The sequence below is a fragment of the Prionailurus viverrinus genome, chromosome B4 (assembly GCF_022837055.1).
Source record: "Prionailurus viverrinus isolate Anna chromosome B4, UM_Priviv_1.0, whole genome shotgun sequence".
Lineage (NCBI taxonomy): Eukaryota > Metazoa > Chordata > Mammalia > Carnivora > Felidae > Prionailurus > Prionailurus viverrinus.
The window spans coordinates 55,500,646-55,514,707 of record NC_062567.1 but is presented as its reverse complement, the minus strand read 5'-3'; the positions used below and the strand labels follow the sequence as shown (position 1 = coordinate 55,514,707).

At 35.5% G+C, this 14,062-nt stretch overlaps 2 protein-coding genes across 9 annotated transcripts in view; one reads left to right on the top strand and one right to left on the bottom strand.

Annotated features, from left to right (window-relative positions):
• Positions 1-13,319, top strand: part of DNAI7 (dynein axonemal intermediate chain 7) — a 70,767-nt gene extending 57,448 nt beyond the window's left edge. For 6 of the 7 annotated variants that reach the window (XM_047866797.1, XM_047866796.1, XM_047866795.1 and 3 more), the window contains 7 exons: positions 812-887; positions 3,446-3,606; positions 6,482-6,638; positions 9,395-9,609; positions 10,541-10,708; positions 12,088-12,201; positions 12,951-13,319. In XM_047866797.1, the coding sequence (XP_047722753.1) occupies positions 812-887; positions 3,446-3,606; positions 6,482-6,638; positions 9,395-9,609; positions 10,541-10,708; positions 12,088-12,201; positions 12,951-13,229 (1,170 nt within the window). In that variant the 3' untranslated portion in view covers positions 13,230-13,319. The remainder of the gene's footprint in view (positions 1-811; positions 888-3,445; positions 3,607-6,481; positions 6,639-9,394; positions 9,610-10,540; positions 10,709-12,087; positions 12,202-12,950) is intronic. The other variant, XM_047866800.1, reaches the window with a different exon arrangement.
• IRAG2 (inositol 1,4,5-triphosphate receptor associated 2) overlaps positions 12,323-14,062 on the bottom strand; it is a 134,315-nt gene continuing 132,575 nt past the window's right edge. The window contains exon 39 of one of the 2 annotated variants that reach the window (XM_047866803.1): positions 12,323-13,935. In XM_047866803.1, coding sequence (XP_047722759.1) covers positions 13,692-13,935 — 244 coding nt within the window. In that variant the 3' untranslated portion in view covers positions 12,323-13,691. The remainder of the gene's footprint in view (positions 13,936-14,062) is intronic. The other variant, XM_047866802.1, reaches the window with a different exon arrangement.

The window sequence follows — 14,062 nt, the reverse complement described above, 5'->3', positions numbered from 1 at the left end:
ATGTATGCCATATATATATATTTTTTTTACAATAACAACACTGCATTTTTCTAGTGCTTTACTGTGTACAAAATTCTTTACTTCTATTATTTTATTTGACTCTTAGAACAGTTGTTTTCCTAAGCTTTGGTTTTCTTTCTTTGTAAAATGAAGATAATACTCACCTCTCAGGGTTGTTTGCAAGGTGTGTTGTGTGTCTGGCACACAGTTAAGCACCAAATATGTTGTTAGAGCAGGAATTTGAGGCCCCAAATGGTTAAATGTCTTGCTCAAGGTTGCGAAACTAAGTTAGTGGCAGATTTAGATATACATTCTAGATTTTATGTCTTCCTATTGTAGTATTCATTTTACTATGCTATAGTATCTTTTACATTACTTGGTGCATGGTGTCTTTGGTTTCCTTGAGAGGCTTACCCAAACACAGACTTTGGAATTACTCTATCAGAGAGCTGATTGCCAAGATCAAACAAAATCTAAAACTTGGCTAAAATCAAAATACAAATATAAATAATACTTCATAGCTTGCATTGCCTCCTAGTCTATTTTATAGTTGAGGGTTGTCATCAGAGAATCTGAGCAGGCTAATTCCTGCCCTCATGAGGTTCTATGGAGATGTGCTTCGATTTTAACTGATTTTTAAATTATTGTCGTTAAGTCCAGTTTTTATGCCAGAGCAAGTGTCAGTTCAGGGCCCTAGAATTAAGGTGGCAGGCCTCTGGAGTGGGAACTGGAGCAGAAAGAGAGTGAAGAGTGAATCTGGGCTGAAGCAGACACTGACGATCATACCCATCTGTCCTTGTGTTTTCCATAGAGTTTTGTCCAGGAAGAATCTGAAGCCACAAAATGTAAACTGGAGATGAAGTTATTAAGTGAGGCAGTTTTCGCAGGTATTCTAAATTATATTTTTAGAATTTAACTTTATTGGGATTTGTCTGCTTACAAGTGAAATGCAGGGTCATTATTAAAAAATTCAGATGTTGCAGAAATATGTTTGAAGTGAAAATCCTTCATAATCCCTCTTCTGAAATAACTAAGATTAATAAAAATTTCTCCTATTTGTATTTCTTCTCTCTATACCTCTCTTTTGATTTTTAATGAAACCATGAAATGTCATACAAATGCTTGAAAATTACTTTTTTATCAATAATATTTGTTATGTTATAGAACGTTCTCCATACAAAGAACATAATATCTATTCTTCTTAAGTGAATGATACTCAACACTATCCTAAGTCAGAACACATTAATAACCTTACTTTTTTAGTAGCTATATAATTCCATCCAGTAATTGAATGTTATTTAAATCTTTATTGATAGTAATTTTATTTCTAATTTTTCATTATTACAAACCATGTTGTGATGAATATTCACAAACACACACACACACAACCATAAATTGCTCAACACTTTTATATTAAATTTTATCTTGGAAAATAGCAATTGGAGCTAGTTAAAAATATCAAAATGATAGTGATATCTAATTTGCAAATATTTTAGTTTGAGATTTATGTGCATCACTTCCCAGTAACTTCTAAGGAATTCATTTTTGATAGGTTTTTTTGCATATTTTTCATAATGGGCTTCTTGTCTACTTCACTTCTTCCAACACGCTTTTTTTTCAGCAGCCAAATAGTTTTATATCTTTATAACTTTTCTATAACCCTGAGGAGGTAGTTTTCCTGTTAGAGATAGGATACTATAGTCAATTTGTGAATATCTGTCAATAATACTGAGGTTTTCTACATGGTGATCCCCAAATAATATATATCCTAAATGTTTAAATTTGGATACAGTATTCTTTGTTTCTTTTTATGTAAATGGATGATTAGATACATTTAAAATTTTTAAGTCTGCATTTTATTGAAGTTATACAAGGGGGAAAAAGCAATTGCTTAAGTGGAATTTGCTTTGCATATTGTCATTCATTATCAGTGCTTGATCTCCACGGATTAAATTCAGTGAGTCCTCAGTATGCTTCCTTTTATGAGAGAGGAAAACTGTAATGATAAATAATAAGACTAACAGTTCCTAAGTTTTACTGGGTGTCTGGTACGAGTTCTACACTTTTTACATGTATTAACTCACAAATTCCCCCAATTCAATAAGTTAGACACTAATATCTCTTTTGTAGAGGAAGGGGAGAGAAGACATGTTAATTAGCATATCTTGCAATAAGGTCATACAGCTAGTTAAGGGTGGAATCAGATCCACCACTTATAAGTGATCTGATTTCCCTTTCTTATCCATTGTACTACATTGAAAGATTTTGGGTGACAGGTGGGAATGGTCCTCGTGACATGTGACTTAAAATATTCCCTTGATTTTGCACTGAGAATTATGGAATTATAGAATTTCCCTGTAAAATATCTAAACAGAAGGGATTAGCCAATACGGTTTTTTTCACTTTTAAGCCTCTGTGCCCCCCCCCCCTTTTTTTTATGAGCTGGGCTTATTTTTGTTGAAAAAAAATTAGCTTTAGTATATGTACCAAAATTTTTTTTTACCATTTTATTTTCTTCTTTCAGATTTTTAGCCCCATAATGTCCTGTTTTAAGACATTTATCAGTTATCAAATGTTGTGTTAAGCCACTTTTTGATATTTTACGATGAAGGTAACAGAATATGTCACCTCAAAATATGTCATTTCAGCATAAGGATATTTTGAGTTGAGAGAAACTGAAAAGATGCAGTTGCAAGAAAAGCTTCTTACCCTCACCCTATCTGCCTCAAACCAGGACATAAATTTTCAAAGGTGTCCCTTCTTCCCTCTTCCAGGAAGAACAATGGTTAACCCCCAGAGAAAACTTCAGACCCTATCAGCCTGGAAAGGGGACCAGAGGAATCTACATAACAAACTTTACTAACTAGTCCTTTCCTCTATCCTCAGAAACCTAAAACTCAGAAAACCTAAAACCTAAAGCTTTCCTTTAGCTTGTCATTTCTCCACAAATTTGTTGTTCTTGGCTGCAGATGCTCTATAAGCCAGAATTCTGAGCCACCTCTGTAGGTTACTCATTTTTCCCTGGGTATCTCCCATATATACAGGAGGTATACATATTAATAAATGAATGTTTTTTTTTCTCTTGTTAATCTGTCTTTGTTCTAGAGGTTTCAGCTGAGAACTCAGAAGAGTAGAGGGAAAATTATTTTTCCTCCTCTACAATATATTTTTAAAGTTATGTTAATAGTAACATGTTTATTATATACAAATTCTTAAAATGTTGGCATATAAAATATAAATGGAGCCCTCCTCTGTATCTTAACCATTATACATGCCTATTCCCACTTTGAAAGTTAGCTTTGTGAATAGTTTTGAATTAACCACTTTTTGAAGTTTTAGTAGCCAAATAAAAACTTCGTTTCCAGCATCGGAATTTTTTCCTTTCCCTCCTAATACCAAAATGTTATGATCTGTTTAGAAACTGAATTAATCTGGTTAATTTTAGCACAGTTGTTGCTGATAGAGAATGCTAATGAAAAGCCATGTTTCTGTGAAGACAATGAGGTTGATTTATGCCAATTCACAACCCTGGGTGGAGTGTACCACTTGGATATTTTCGAACTTCCACCACAGTGTAAACCAATGAAAGGCTGGATGATTGTGGAAGTAGGTTGATTTCAAATCAAATTTATGAGTGAAATAATTTCTCACACTTTTATCTTAAATGATCTAACAGCTAATGAAGTTTAACCCTATTAAGCAAGCATAAGGGAAAAAAACTAATTTTAAACTGTCTTGAATTTATAAAATTTGAATCAGATACTAAAGGAAAGGATTCTAAAATAATGCAAATTTTAAAACTATAAATCATACGTGTTAATTGTAAACCTATAGCACTACGTTTAGATTGTGCCAATTTGGTCTTAATAATGATAGTTTATTTAAGATGCTGGCAAACTTTTTCTGTAAAGGGCCAAGTGGTAAATATTTTCAGCTTTGTGTGCATACCAGCTCTATTGCTACTCTCATTGTAAGGATAAGACAGCCACATGTAATCATTTAACTTTACAGTGGCTTCCAACATGTCCCTTGATCAGAAGCATTGGCATCATTCTGGGAATTTTCTAGAAACACAAATGCATGGGCCCCATTTTAGTCTTACTGAATCAGAAAGTCTGGAGGTGAAGCCCGGAAATCTGTTTTAGTAAAACACACTTTGAAGTTTGAGAACCACTGGTCTGGATCCTTGATGTATAAAGTGTGGTCCATGAACCAGCAGCATCAGCATCACCTAGAAACTTGTTAAAAATGCATAATTTGGTTCTTCGCCTCAGATCTACTGAGTCTGCATTTTAAGAAGACCCTCGGGTGATTCATATGCCCATTTAAGTTTAAGAAGCACATATCCAGGTGATGCCAACGTTGCTGATGCATGTTCCACACTTTTAGTAAGGATGCTAATGACAGCAGTTGTTAGATCATTTTTGAAGGAGTTTTTCCCGTTTTAATAACTACTAACACTTGCCTTGGTATTGACTTGGTTTATTTTAACTTTATTTCATGGTGCTTGTGTCCCAAATAACCCTGTTATATTGTCATAACCCGCTCCTCCTTCCCTCCTTGCTCTCCAGCCTTTCTTTCCCCCTCCCTCCCTCATCCCCGTAGCTTTCTTTTTCTCTGTCTGTCCACCTCTTTCTCTCTCTTCTGTAGCACATCATGTACATAGACTACCAGGCATTTCTCACACACAGCCCTACCCATTAAGGACCTTGGTGCATTCCCATATTAGAGTGGTATTTCTCAGTTTTTATTTTTTTTTCCACTATCACCCCTCTAAAGAGCCTTTGTAGACATTTTTTTCCTAACCACCCCCACCCATGAAATTTTAATACCAGAGGTATACAATATATTTGTGCATGTACCATACATATAGCTGTGCTTTACACCTAAAAGAGTATGATTTTTTCATGCCCCCAAACTAATTTTTACCCTCTTCGGGGTGATATTGCTATTCCTTTTCCGTTCTCCCCACAAATGAGAATGCAGTTATTAGACCATACCTGGGGGAGATAATCTGGTCTGTAGCTACTTTGAAGAATCTATTTGAGTCAGCTTTTCCTACTTAAGGGATACTTGAAAGACAATGGGGTGGGGGTCCAAGAAAGACATCCTTTTGGTGAAGGTAGGCCTTCAAAACTCTTTATTGAGGGCTCCTGGGTGGCCCAGTTGGTTAGGCGTCCAACTCTCTATTTCAGCTCCAGTCATGATCTCATGGTCATGAGTTTAAGCCCTGGGTCGGAGCCCTGCACTGACAGCATAAAGCCTGCTTGGGATTCTCTCTCTCCCTCTTTCTCTGCCCCACCCCCATGTGCACACGCTCTCTCTCAAACATTAAAAAAAAAATCCTCTTTGTCCATGGGAAGGTCCCAGCCAGAGTTGGGGTTTTCAAGAATTTATTCAAGGATTTGTTCTTGAATTTTGTTGATATCCTGATACCACCATTCCACATTTTCTCCTTGAGCCTGAAGTATACTCCTTTATACTTGTTTTTCTCTCTGTCAACAAAGAGGTCTTCTTGCTTTCATTCAAGTCTCTTTTCAGTCCTCTCCCACCTTGTCTAGAATTTTTACCCATCCAGTTTTTTCCTCTATTTTGTACCATTCTTAATCTTCCCCACCCCTTCTTCCCTAGATCCTTTTCTGCTACCTTCAAATAATGAACAAACCTCCTTCCTCCCAGAGAAATCTGCTGTTGGTTTAATTTACTTTCTTTCCCTAGCTTTATTGAGATGTAACTGACATATTACATTGTTTAAGGTGTACCTACCTGATGATTTTTAATTTACTTTTATCCATTCATTTCTACACTTCCCAAACTTTGCTTATACTCCTTTCTCTCTTCACATATACACCCTAACCAATGTATTAGAATATGGGATTTGGGGTCCTGTAGCTCTGTTTCTCAGTTGTGGCATCTCCTTGAAGTGATTTTGTAATCTTTGGCAAATTATGTAATTTCTCTAAGTCCCAGTTATCTTCTCCATTAAATATGTCTTGTAGAATTACTTGGAGGAATAAAATGATGAGTAAGTCCCAGCATAGAACCTAGCATAGGTTAAATTCTGTAATTCAAATTTAGTGATTTTTTTCTCCCTCAACCATTATCTTTTAACTTTGTTGTGACTTTTTGTTAGTCTGTAATGAAATGAGACCAATCTTCAGTACTTACTAAGAATAACTATATCGGGCCACCTGGGAGGCCCAGTCAGTTAAGTGTCTGACTTTGGCTCAGGTCATGATCTCATGGTTTGTGAGTTGGAGCCCCACATCAGGCTCTGCACTGACTGCTCAGAGCCTGGAGCCTGCTTCAGATTCTGTGTCTCCCTCTTGCTCTCTCTGCCCCTCCCCTGTTTGCACTCTGCCTCTGTCTCTCAAAAAATAAATATTAAAAAAAAACAAACTATATAGCTTATTCAGCAATATTTACATCTTTGTTACTAGTCAGCTTCTAATTTGATGTTATTTTGGGCCATTTTTAAAAGATACTCAAAGAAGGACTGCAGAAATATGTATATCCTCCAGAAAGTACAGAAGACTTTGAAACAGAAAATGCTTTCCCACCCATAGAGGTCACGCTTGAAGTTCAGGAGAGTGTAATCTTTTTTGAGGATCCTATGGTTGCAAGGTGGGATGCTGAAGGTACAGCAATACCTTAATTCATTCTGTTAATTATGTAATGAAAAGTGGTATAACATGACTCCTTAAAACAGGAAATACAGTGTCTACACTCCCAGTTTCTAATCTTACACATTTCTATGGCAATTCTAGGGTCTTTGTTTGCTCTTGATGGAAATGAACAGGGATTGGAGTTTATTTATTGAATTTTGTAACAGTTCTTGAAGTATTTATATCTGCCATAATTTCTGAACAGTTACAGTCATGTAATTATGTTTTAAAAAAAAACCAAAAATATCAAAATAGTACAACACATGGAAAACAAAAAAATGAAAAACCTACATTTTTTGAAATGACTATATAATTCAGATTAGGGTGATTAAAATTTATTTTAATGTTAATAACTTATAAATTACGAATCTTATTACAAACAAGTATTGGAGATGGGAAATTGGCCATTGGGAAATCTGAGACAGAGGAAAACTAGCCACTTTATGCCTCTTTATAACTTTTGATTGTTGAACCATGGGACATTATTGCTTATTCAAAATGTGAAATAAATATCAACAATATCAGAAGCACCAGCAGAATACAAGCTGATGATTCACTGATCATTAACAAATACCTTATTTGGGGTTGGCTGGCTAAACTTTGAAAGGTCTTGATCTTGTGAATTAATGTATGCAGTTTTGAGGCTGCTGGATAAAAGGTATAGAACTTTGCTTTTAATGTGAATTAATTTACATTCATCTATTTGTGTAAGTATTTACTTGGTGACAGGTTGGGAACAGATACGATCACAAAGGCACAGAGCTATTAGTTAATCTATTCAGTTATAGGAGGAGAGCATTTAGGAATTTCTCTGCCAAGAAGGATAAATATTATGTAGTTTAAACTTTTTTACGATTGCTACAGTAATCCACACTTTGGTTGTGTAGACGTAGCCACACGGTATTTATATTCTAGAAATAGAATATAAACAGTATTGAAAACAGTATATGTCTGTCAATACATTAAATAATAAAACATATCAAAATGAACAGTTAGGTAATTTTTTCCCTTCATGTTGCTTTAGAAGTTTCACTTTTCCTTTAATGGAATATTCCTTAAATATTTATGACATTAAAAATTATTCACACTAAATTAGAATTAGGCAATTACTCCATATGATTCAGGGAAGTAAAATTTGACTTTTACTATACTAATTAGATAGCAATATACAACTTTGATAATTCTTCCCGTGGGGAAACTTTTTTCCAGGAAATGCTACAAATATGGGGAGTTTGTTTAGAGGTCAGACATAATTTTTGCCTGTACAAGGTAATTTTGTTAATGTAAAAACAAAAAGAATTATGAATAACTTATTTTATCCATATAATTGGATTTGGCATATTGAATTTAAGAGTCAAAAATAGTGGAACCCTCCATGTGAGGAGAAAGCCATGTGGAGATGGAGAGGGCATTCTAGGAAGGGAATGACTCATGTGTTCCATAATTGTGCTACACAAGAAGAAATATAGAATAAAGGAGACATAGTTTCTTCCTCTAGAAATTTTCAAAGTTGTAGGAGAGGCAGACAAGGCAAAGCCACAAATACGATGTAGTAAGGTACTATTGTAATAGCTAAAAGTGTTATGGAGAAGAACAGTGGGTCCACCTGGAGCATTAAGGAAGGCTTGTCATGGTATGGAATATTGAACTGGGCCTCAAGAGACTAAGAGGGTACTGACATGCCAGTGTTTGTGTAGATGTAGGTTTTCCTTTTTCTTGAATATATACCTAGGGATGGAATTGCTGGGTTGAATGGTAAATTGGTTTAACTTTTTAAGAAACTGTCAAATTGTTTTTCAGAGTAACTGTACCATTTTACATGCCTGCCAGCATTATATGAGGTTTCCCACTTTTCATATCCTTGCCAACATTTGTGATTATTTATCTTTCTGATTCTAATCATTCTAGTGAGCATGAAGTGGTATTTCAGGGATTTAATTTGTATTTCCCTAATAACTGATAACGTTGAGCATCTTTTTTAATGTGTTTATTATCCTTTAATAGATGTTCTTTGGTGAAACGTTTATTCAAATATTTTGCCCATTTTTAAATTGGGTTGTGTTTTATTATTGAGTTGTAAGAGACACAAAAGACCACCTATCACAAGATTGTATTTATATGAAAAGTTCAGAAAAGGCAAATCTTTAGAGACAGGAAGTAAATAAACTTCCTGTGGCTGGAGGTGAGAATGGGAGTAATTAACTATAAAATGGACAAGAAAGATCTTATGGGGAGGATAAGAGTGTTGTCAACTGGATTGTGGTACTGGTTGCACAACTGGGTGTATTTACTAAAAGTAATTATATGCTTACCACAAGTGAGTTTTAAAGTTGTGTTGTGTTTTGTTTTGTTTTGTTTTGTTTTAAATGAAGAAAGGTTCTCTGTAAGATTAAGTGCTCTAGGAAGATAGAACTGCATGTGCTTAGAGGCTCAGAGGTATATGATATTGTTGGGAGAGAGACAAAAAAAAAAGTGTAGCTAAAAACAAGTGAAGGAAGTACAAGGGATGAAGCTAGAAACATGGGTCTTCATTCTGAAGGTGTTACATACCATGTTGAGGAGTTTGGACTTGATCCTGTAGACAAGAAGAAACTCCCAGAAAGTTGGCTTTTTGTAGAGATTCTATTCTAAATGTAAAAGATTTATACACATTTGCAGTTATTTGGGTGGTTTCATTCATCTTATTTTTGTGTAGAAAAAAATGAATCTGTGACTTTCTTATTGTGAAGGTAAACACTGGCAGACTGATGGCATCAGCAATGTCCTTTACCAATCAGAAGAAAGACTTATAACATTCAGCCTAGAAACTTTTGGCCCTGTTACCTTGATTCAAGATACTCATATTAACATGCCATTCCAGTCATGGGAACTCAGACCACTTGATGTGAATAAAGTACTTTTGACTGTGACTACGGTATTTACTGAGATACAAATACAAATTAAGGTAAGTCACAGTTATAGTAAGTCATATTAAAGAGGTAAGCCTCTCTGAGGACAGCATGTCGAAGCAATCCATCGTTGGTGATTTACATTTTGAAATGTCTTTTATAAATATATTTAAAATATACTTTGACCCATAATTTTTTAACCTTTTTTCCTAATGTTTAATTAAAGTTTATTTTGAGAGAGAGGGAGAGAGAATCCCAAGCAGGCACTGTCAGCGCGGAGCTGGTCACAGGGCTCAAACCCATGACCTGAGCCTAAATCAAGAGTCAGGTGCTTAACTGACCGAGCCACAATTTCTAAACAAAATAAAACAAAAATTCTAAATGAAATAGTAATTGGATCGGTAATAACATGTAATAAATGAGATCCAATTTTGAACCCTAAAGTTAGTAGAAATAGACCAATTAATGAAGCTACAAGCCCAGTTGTAATATGACTTCGAGAGTTTTTGATCCACTCTCAAGAGACTTCTTCCTCAAAACTGGAAGAGAGAGATGTGAACTCTGTACACCTTCAAATTGCCACTTTGCAGACTTTAAAACCAGATAATTTTGCATTATGTTGTTTTATATGTGTAAAAAAAAAAGTATCCTTAAAAGTTGCAACATGAATAGCTATCGAATGGCTATTGTAATTCAATATGACCATCATCAGTGTTCTTAGATCATAACTTATAAGATGGGAGGACACCTGAGACGTTAGTCCCTCGATTGTTCAAATAAAGCCCAAAAAAGGTTGACCGATTGGGTGAGGTAACAAGGAGACTTTGTGGCGAAGCTCGGAGCTGGCTTAAAACATAGCTGTCCTGCATTCTTCTCAATGCAGAATGATATAGGGCTAAAAAACAAATGGTATAAAGAACGTCAAGTCTGGAAATGGAATAACGAAGTAATAATTCATAACAGCTTCTTTCTTCTTCTTGAGATTAGGAAAACCTCTGCATGTTAGCATCAGTCAAAGTAGATAACAAGAAACACTCCTCTACTTTGGAAGGAAGATGGATGACTCCTATTTCTTTTATTCTTGCTTTGAAAGAAACTGGATTGAATATATTTCCTACTGGACACTCTCATTTTTATGTTGTTATAAATCATAAGGTAAGAACAAATCTTTCCAGATTTAATGTAATGGGCAGTTAGAATGTTAGCAAGTCCTAAATTTTACGTAAATCTTAAGGTATGTTGCAGGTTTTCTATATCCACATGTACAGGATTATAGTTAGAAAGGAGGGAATAAAGGGCAAGACCAGAAACCCAGGGTTGTCTCAAGTGTAATAATCTTTCCCAAAAGAGTAAGCCTGTAGTATGATCTTCATATCACAAATGGAGCATTGTCCACAGCTGGCCAGTTCTGCATTTTGTATGTTTTCTTCCTTCTTCCAGGCTGGACATATGTAAGATTTCTTAAAACAGGAAATGACTCAACATTTGCCCAAACATGACAAATCAGGCAAAATTAAACGCACTGATACAGAACCCACTTCCTTCTGCTTCTTGGCAGAGGCTCCCCATCTGCATACTGCTTCATGTTACCCATTAGGCTTTAGTTAAATAAGATCCTTCCATGTTAAACTGTGTGCTCCTTGAGGATGGGGACTGCTTTTTCATCACCTAGCATTCTTCTAGCACTTCTAGATTTAATGTCTTCCTTAAATCAGTAGACATTTAATAAATTGGATATATAAATGAAGACAAAGAAGGTTCTAATCAGGAAAAATGTTTTAGGCAGAAGAGTTCTGTACTCAAGAACAGGTTTATCATATATCAGATATGACAATACAGGTAGACCTATAACATTGGAAAATGAGTACAGTGTACATACGTGCAAGAAAAAAAACACCTTGGCTTTACGCACTCAGTTGCCACTCTACAAATGCTGAATGTAGTATACTAGTCATTGCAGAATATCCAAGAATTTTTTTTCTAAACACTTATATTCTAGGCATTGTCATAGGTGCTTAGGATCCATTAGTGAATAAAACAAAGGTCCCTGCCATTGTGGAGCTTACATTCTAGCAGAGGAAAGCAAAAATCATCTTACTTTTTATGTTTATAGTTTAGTATGTCAAAAGGTGCTAAGTGCTATGGAAAAAAGTGCAGGTCAGGAATCATGGGGCTAGTGCAGCATACGATGGCAAACGGTGTTGGAGGAGGGGGCGCTCAATGAGAAGGTAAGATCTAAGCAAAACTTGAAGGTGGGGAATTAGGCCAAGTGAAAAAAGCAAAGGAAGAAGAAAAGGAGATGATAGATTATGGGGTGTATGTGACGGGACATCAGACCCCTTGTCAGTCATTGTTTGGACCTTGGTTTCTCTTCTGAAAGGCAACACCATTGCCTTGTCCTGACCGGGCGGTCATCTAATATTACATTTTAAATGGATTTTTCTGTACTGAGAAGCGACTGTAGGAGGCCAAAGATGGAAGAGAGGCTTGTTGTGAAGCTCTATGACCAATTGTATTTGTTTTTATATTGACAGGAACCCTTGGTGGAAATTAAAGCTTATCGACAACTGGCCCTGCTAAGTTCTGCTTTTGCATTTGGTTGGAGCAAGTGGAATGTAGAATGTAGTTCAAAAAAAGTTATAGTTAAGGTAGAGTATGCAAAAACCCATAAAACTTTGTCCCCCAAAAGAAGATAAGGTACTCAAAAGCTAAATGAATGTAGAGCATAGTTTCTCCTCTTGAAAAGGTGAAAAAAATTAGCATCCAAAATAGTTTTCAAACTTCACTTTTGTTTATTTTGTCAAAAATATAAAGCCGAACTATGTAAAGATCATGCCTTCATTGCCCAGTATGGTGTCAAACCCTCTTAACTTTAGGCTAATGTCCTTATCTCTCTTTACCTCAACACAAGAACAAATGGAAGCTTTTAATGTGAATATATCTATGATTCACAAACGTTTTCCTCAGAGATGGGTAGGCCTCCAGTTTAACTTTCTGGCACATTTACTGCCTGAGAACAAAGGTATCTTATCAAATTCTAAATGCTGACTGATGAATGTTCTAGCATAAGTGAGCCACCATATTTACTTGTGTATTTTGAATGTAAACTCCTTGAGGATAGCGTTTATTGTTGCAGTTGCTACTTGTTTGGTTTTCTTTCTTTGTTATATCCCCAGAACCTAGAATAATACCTGGCACATGATAGCCTTTCAACATTATCTCTGTTGAATGAATTAATACATTTTGATAAGGTCTATAAACACATGGTTTAAGAAATGGGACACTAAGAATGTTTCTTTTACATTAGGAAGTTGGGGGACTTAGTTCAAATTACACTCTGCTAAAATACGTAATAGAAGAACTATTAATGGATTTCTCTAATTTTCTTTTTCTTTAGCTGAGGGAACACCTTACTGAAGAAGAACCTGTTCAGGATCCTAACTGGACCCTTTTAATGTTTAGTGGTGACAGAGCACAGAGACTCAAAATCAATGAAAACAGTGAAACATTCTCTGAAGCCCTTAAAGAAGAAACAGAGTTTCATTCTACTCTGTATCACCTGGTTAAGGATTTTGCTTCCAAAGAAGCAATGGAGAAAATTAGGAGCTCCAAATGCCAGTTTATTGATTCTGTATGCTATATGCTACTCTCGACGAGATTACTCAGCTACTCTTAATCCCCAATGGTAAATTTTGTTCAGTATGAAGAATCAAGCAGTTTGGAGAAAAAAATCAGGTTATTCAATAAAATGTAATGAGTTGATATATTTCCAGTAGGTTATTAAAATCTAGTCAGCATTTTATACTCAAATGTTATTTTTTAAAAAGTGGGGTTGTTTTTCCCATGAATACTTTGTTTTCACTGTATGAAGATTTGAATGGTTCTTTATTTCAATAAATTTTAACAAACAACATGTAAGATCGCCTCAAAAAGCTCATTAAAAGATCATAGGTAGGCTTCCTCCCCATTATATTTTATTTGGGAGGAAATCACAGAAAGAGGGAATGTAAAATATCTTGCAGTCCTTCTGAGACCCTCTGGTTCTATGCTATAATTTCCCAGCTAAAAATGACTAATTTACAAAGTTCAGATACTGAAACTTTAAAAATGAAGACACACACATTGAGATGTGCTCTGGTCACACTGGTGGTGGTCCATTGTGTTGGAGTCTAGTAAATGGCCACAAGATTTGTTCTAGAGACATCCAGGAGTCCCCATCTGGTGTGGGAGCAGCATCCACAGACTTCTGGAAAAATCGTCCTGTGAGGAAGCTCATCAGAGCTGCAAACAGTACAATGAATGCAACAGAAAGCCAGAGTGCCTTATTAGCTTTTCTGATGGAAGTCTTGAGATTTGTTGCCCAGGAAGCTATTGTGTCATAACTATAAGGAAAATACAAAGTCAGTATTTGGTAATAGCAACAATGTGTTATTAGAAACACTCCTTTTGCCAACAATGCCAATCAAATCCTTGATCTGCCACCAACACTGCCTTGTAAGAAGCTACCTA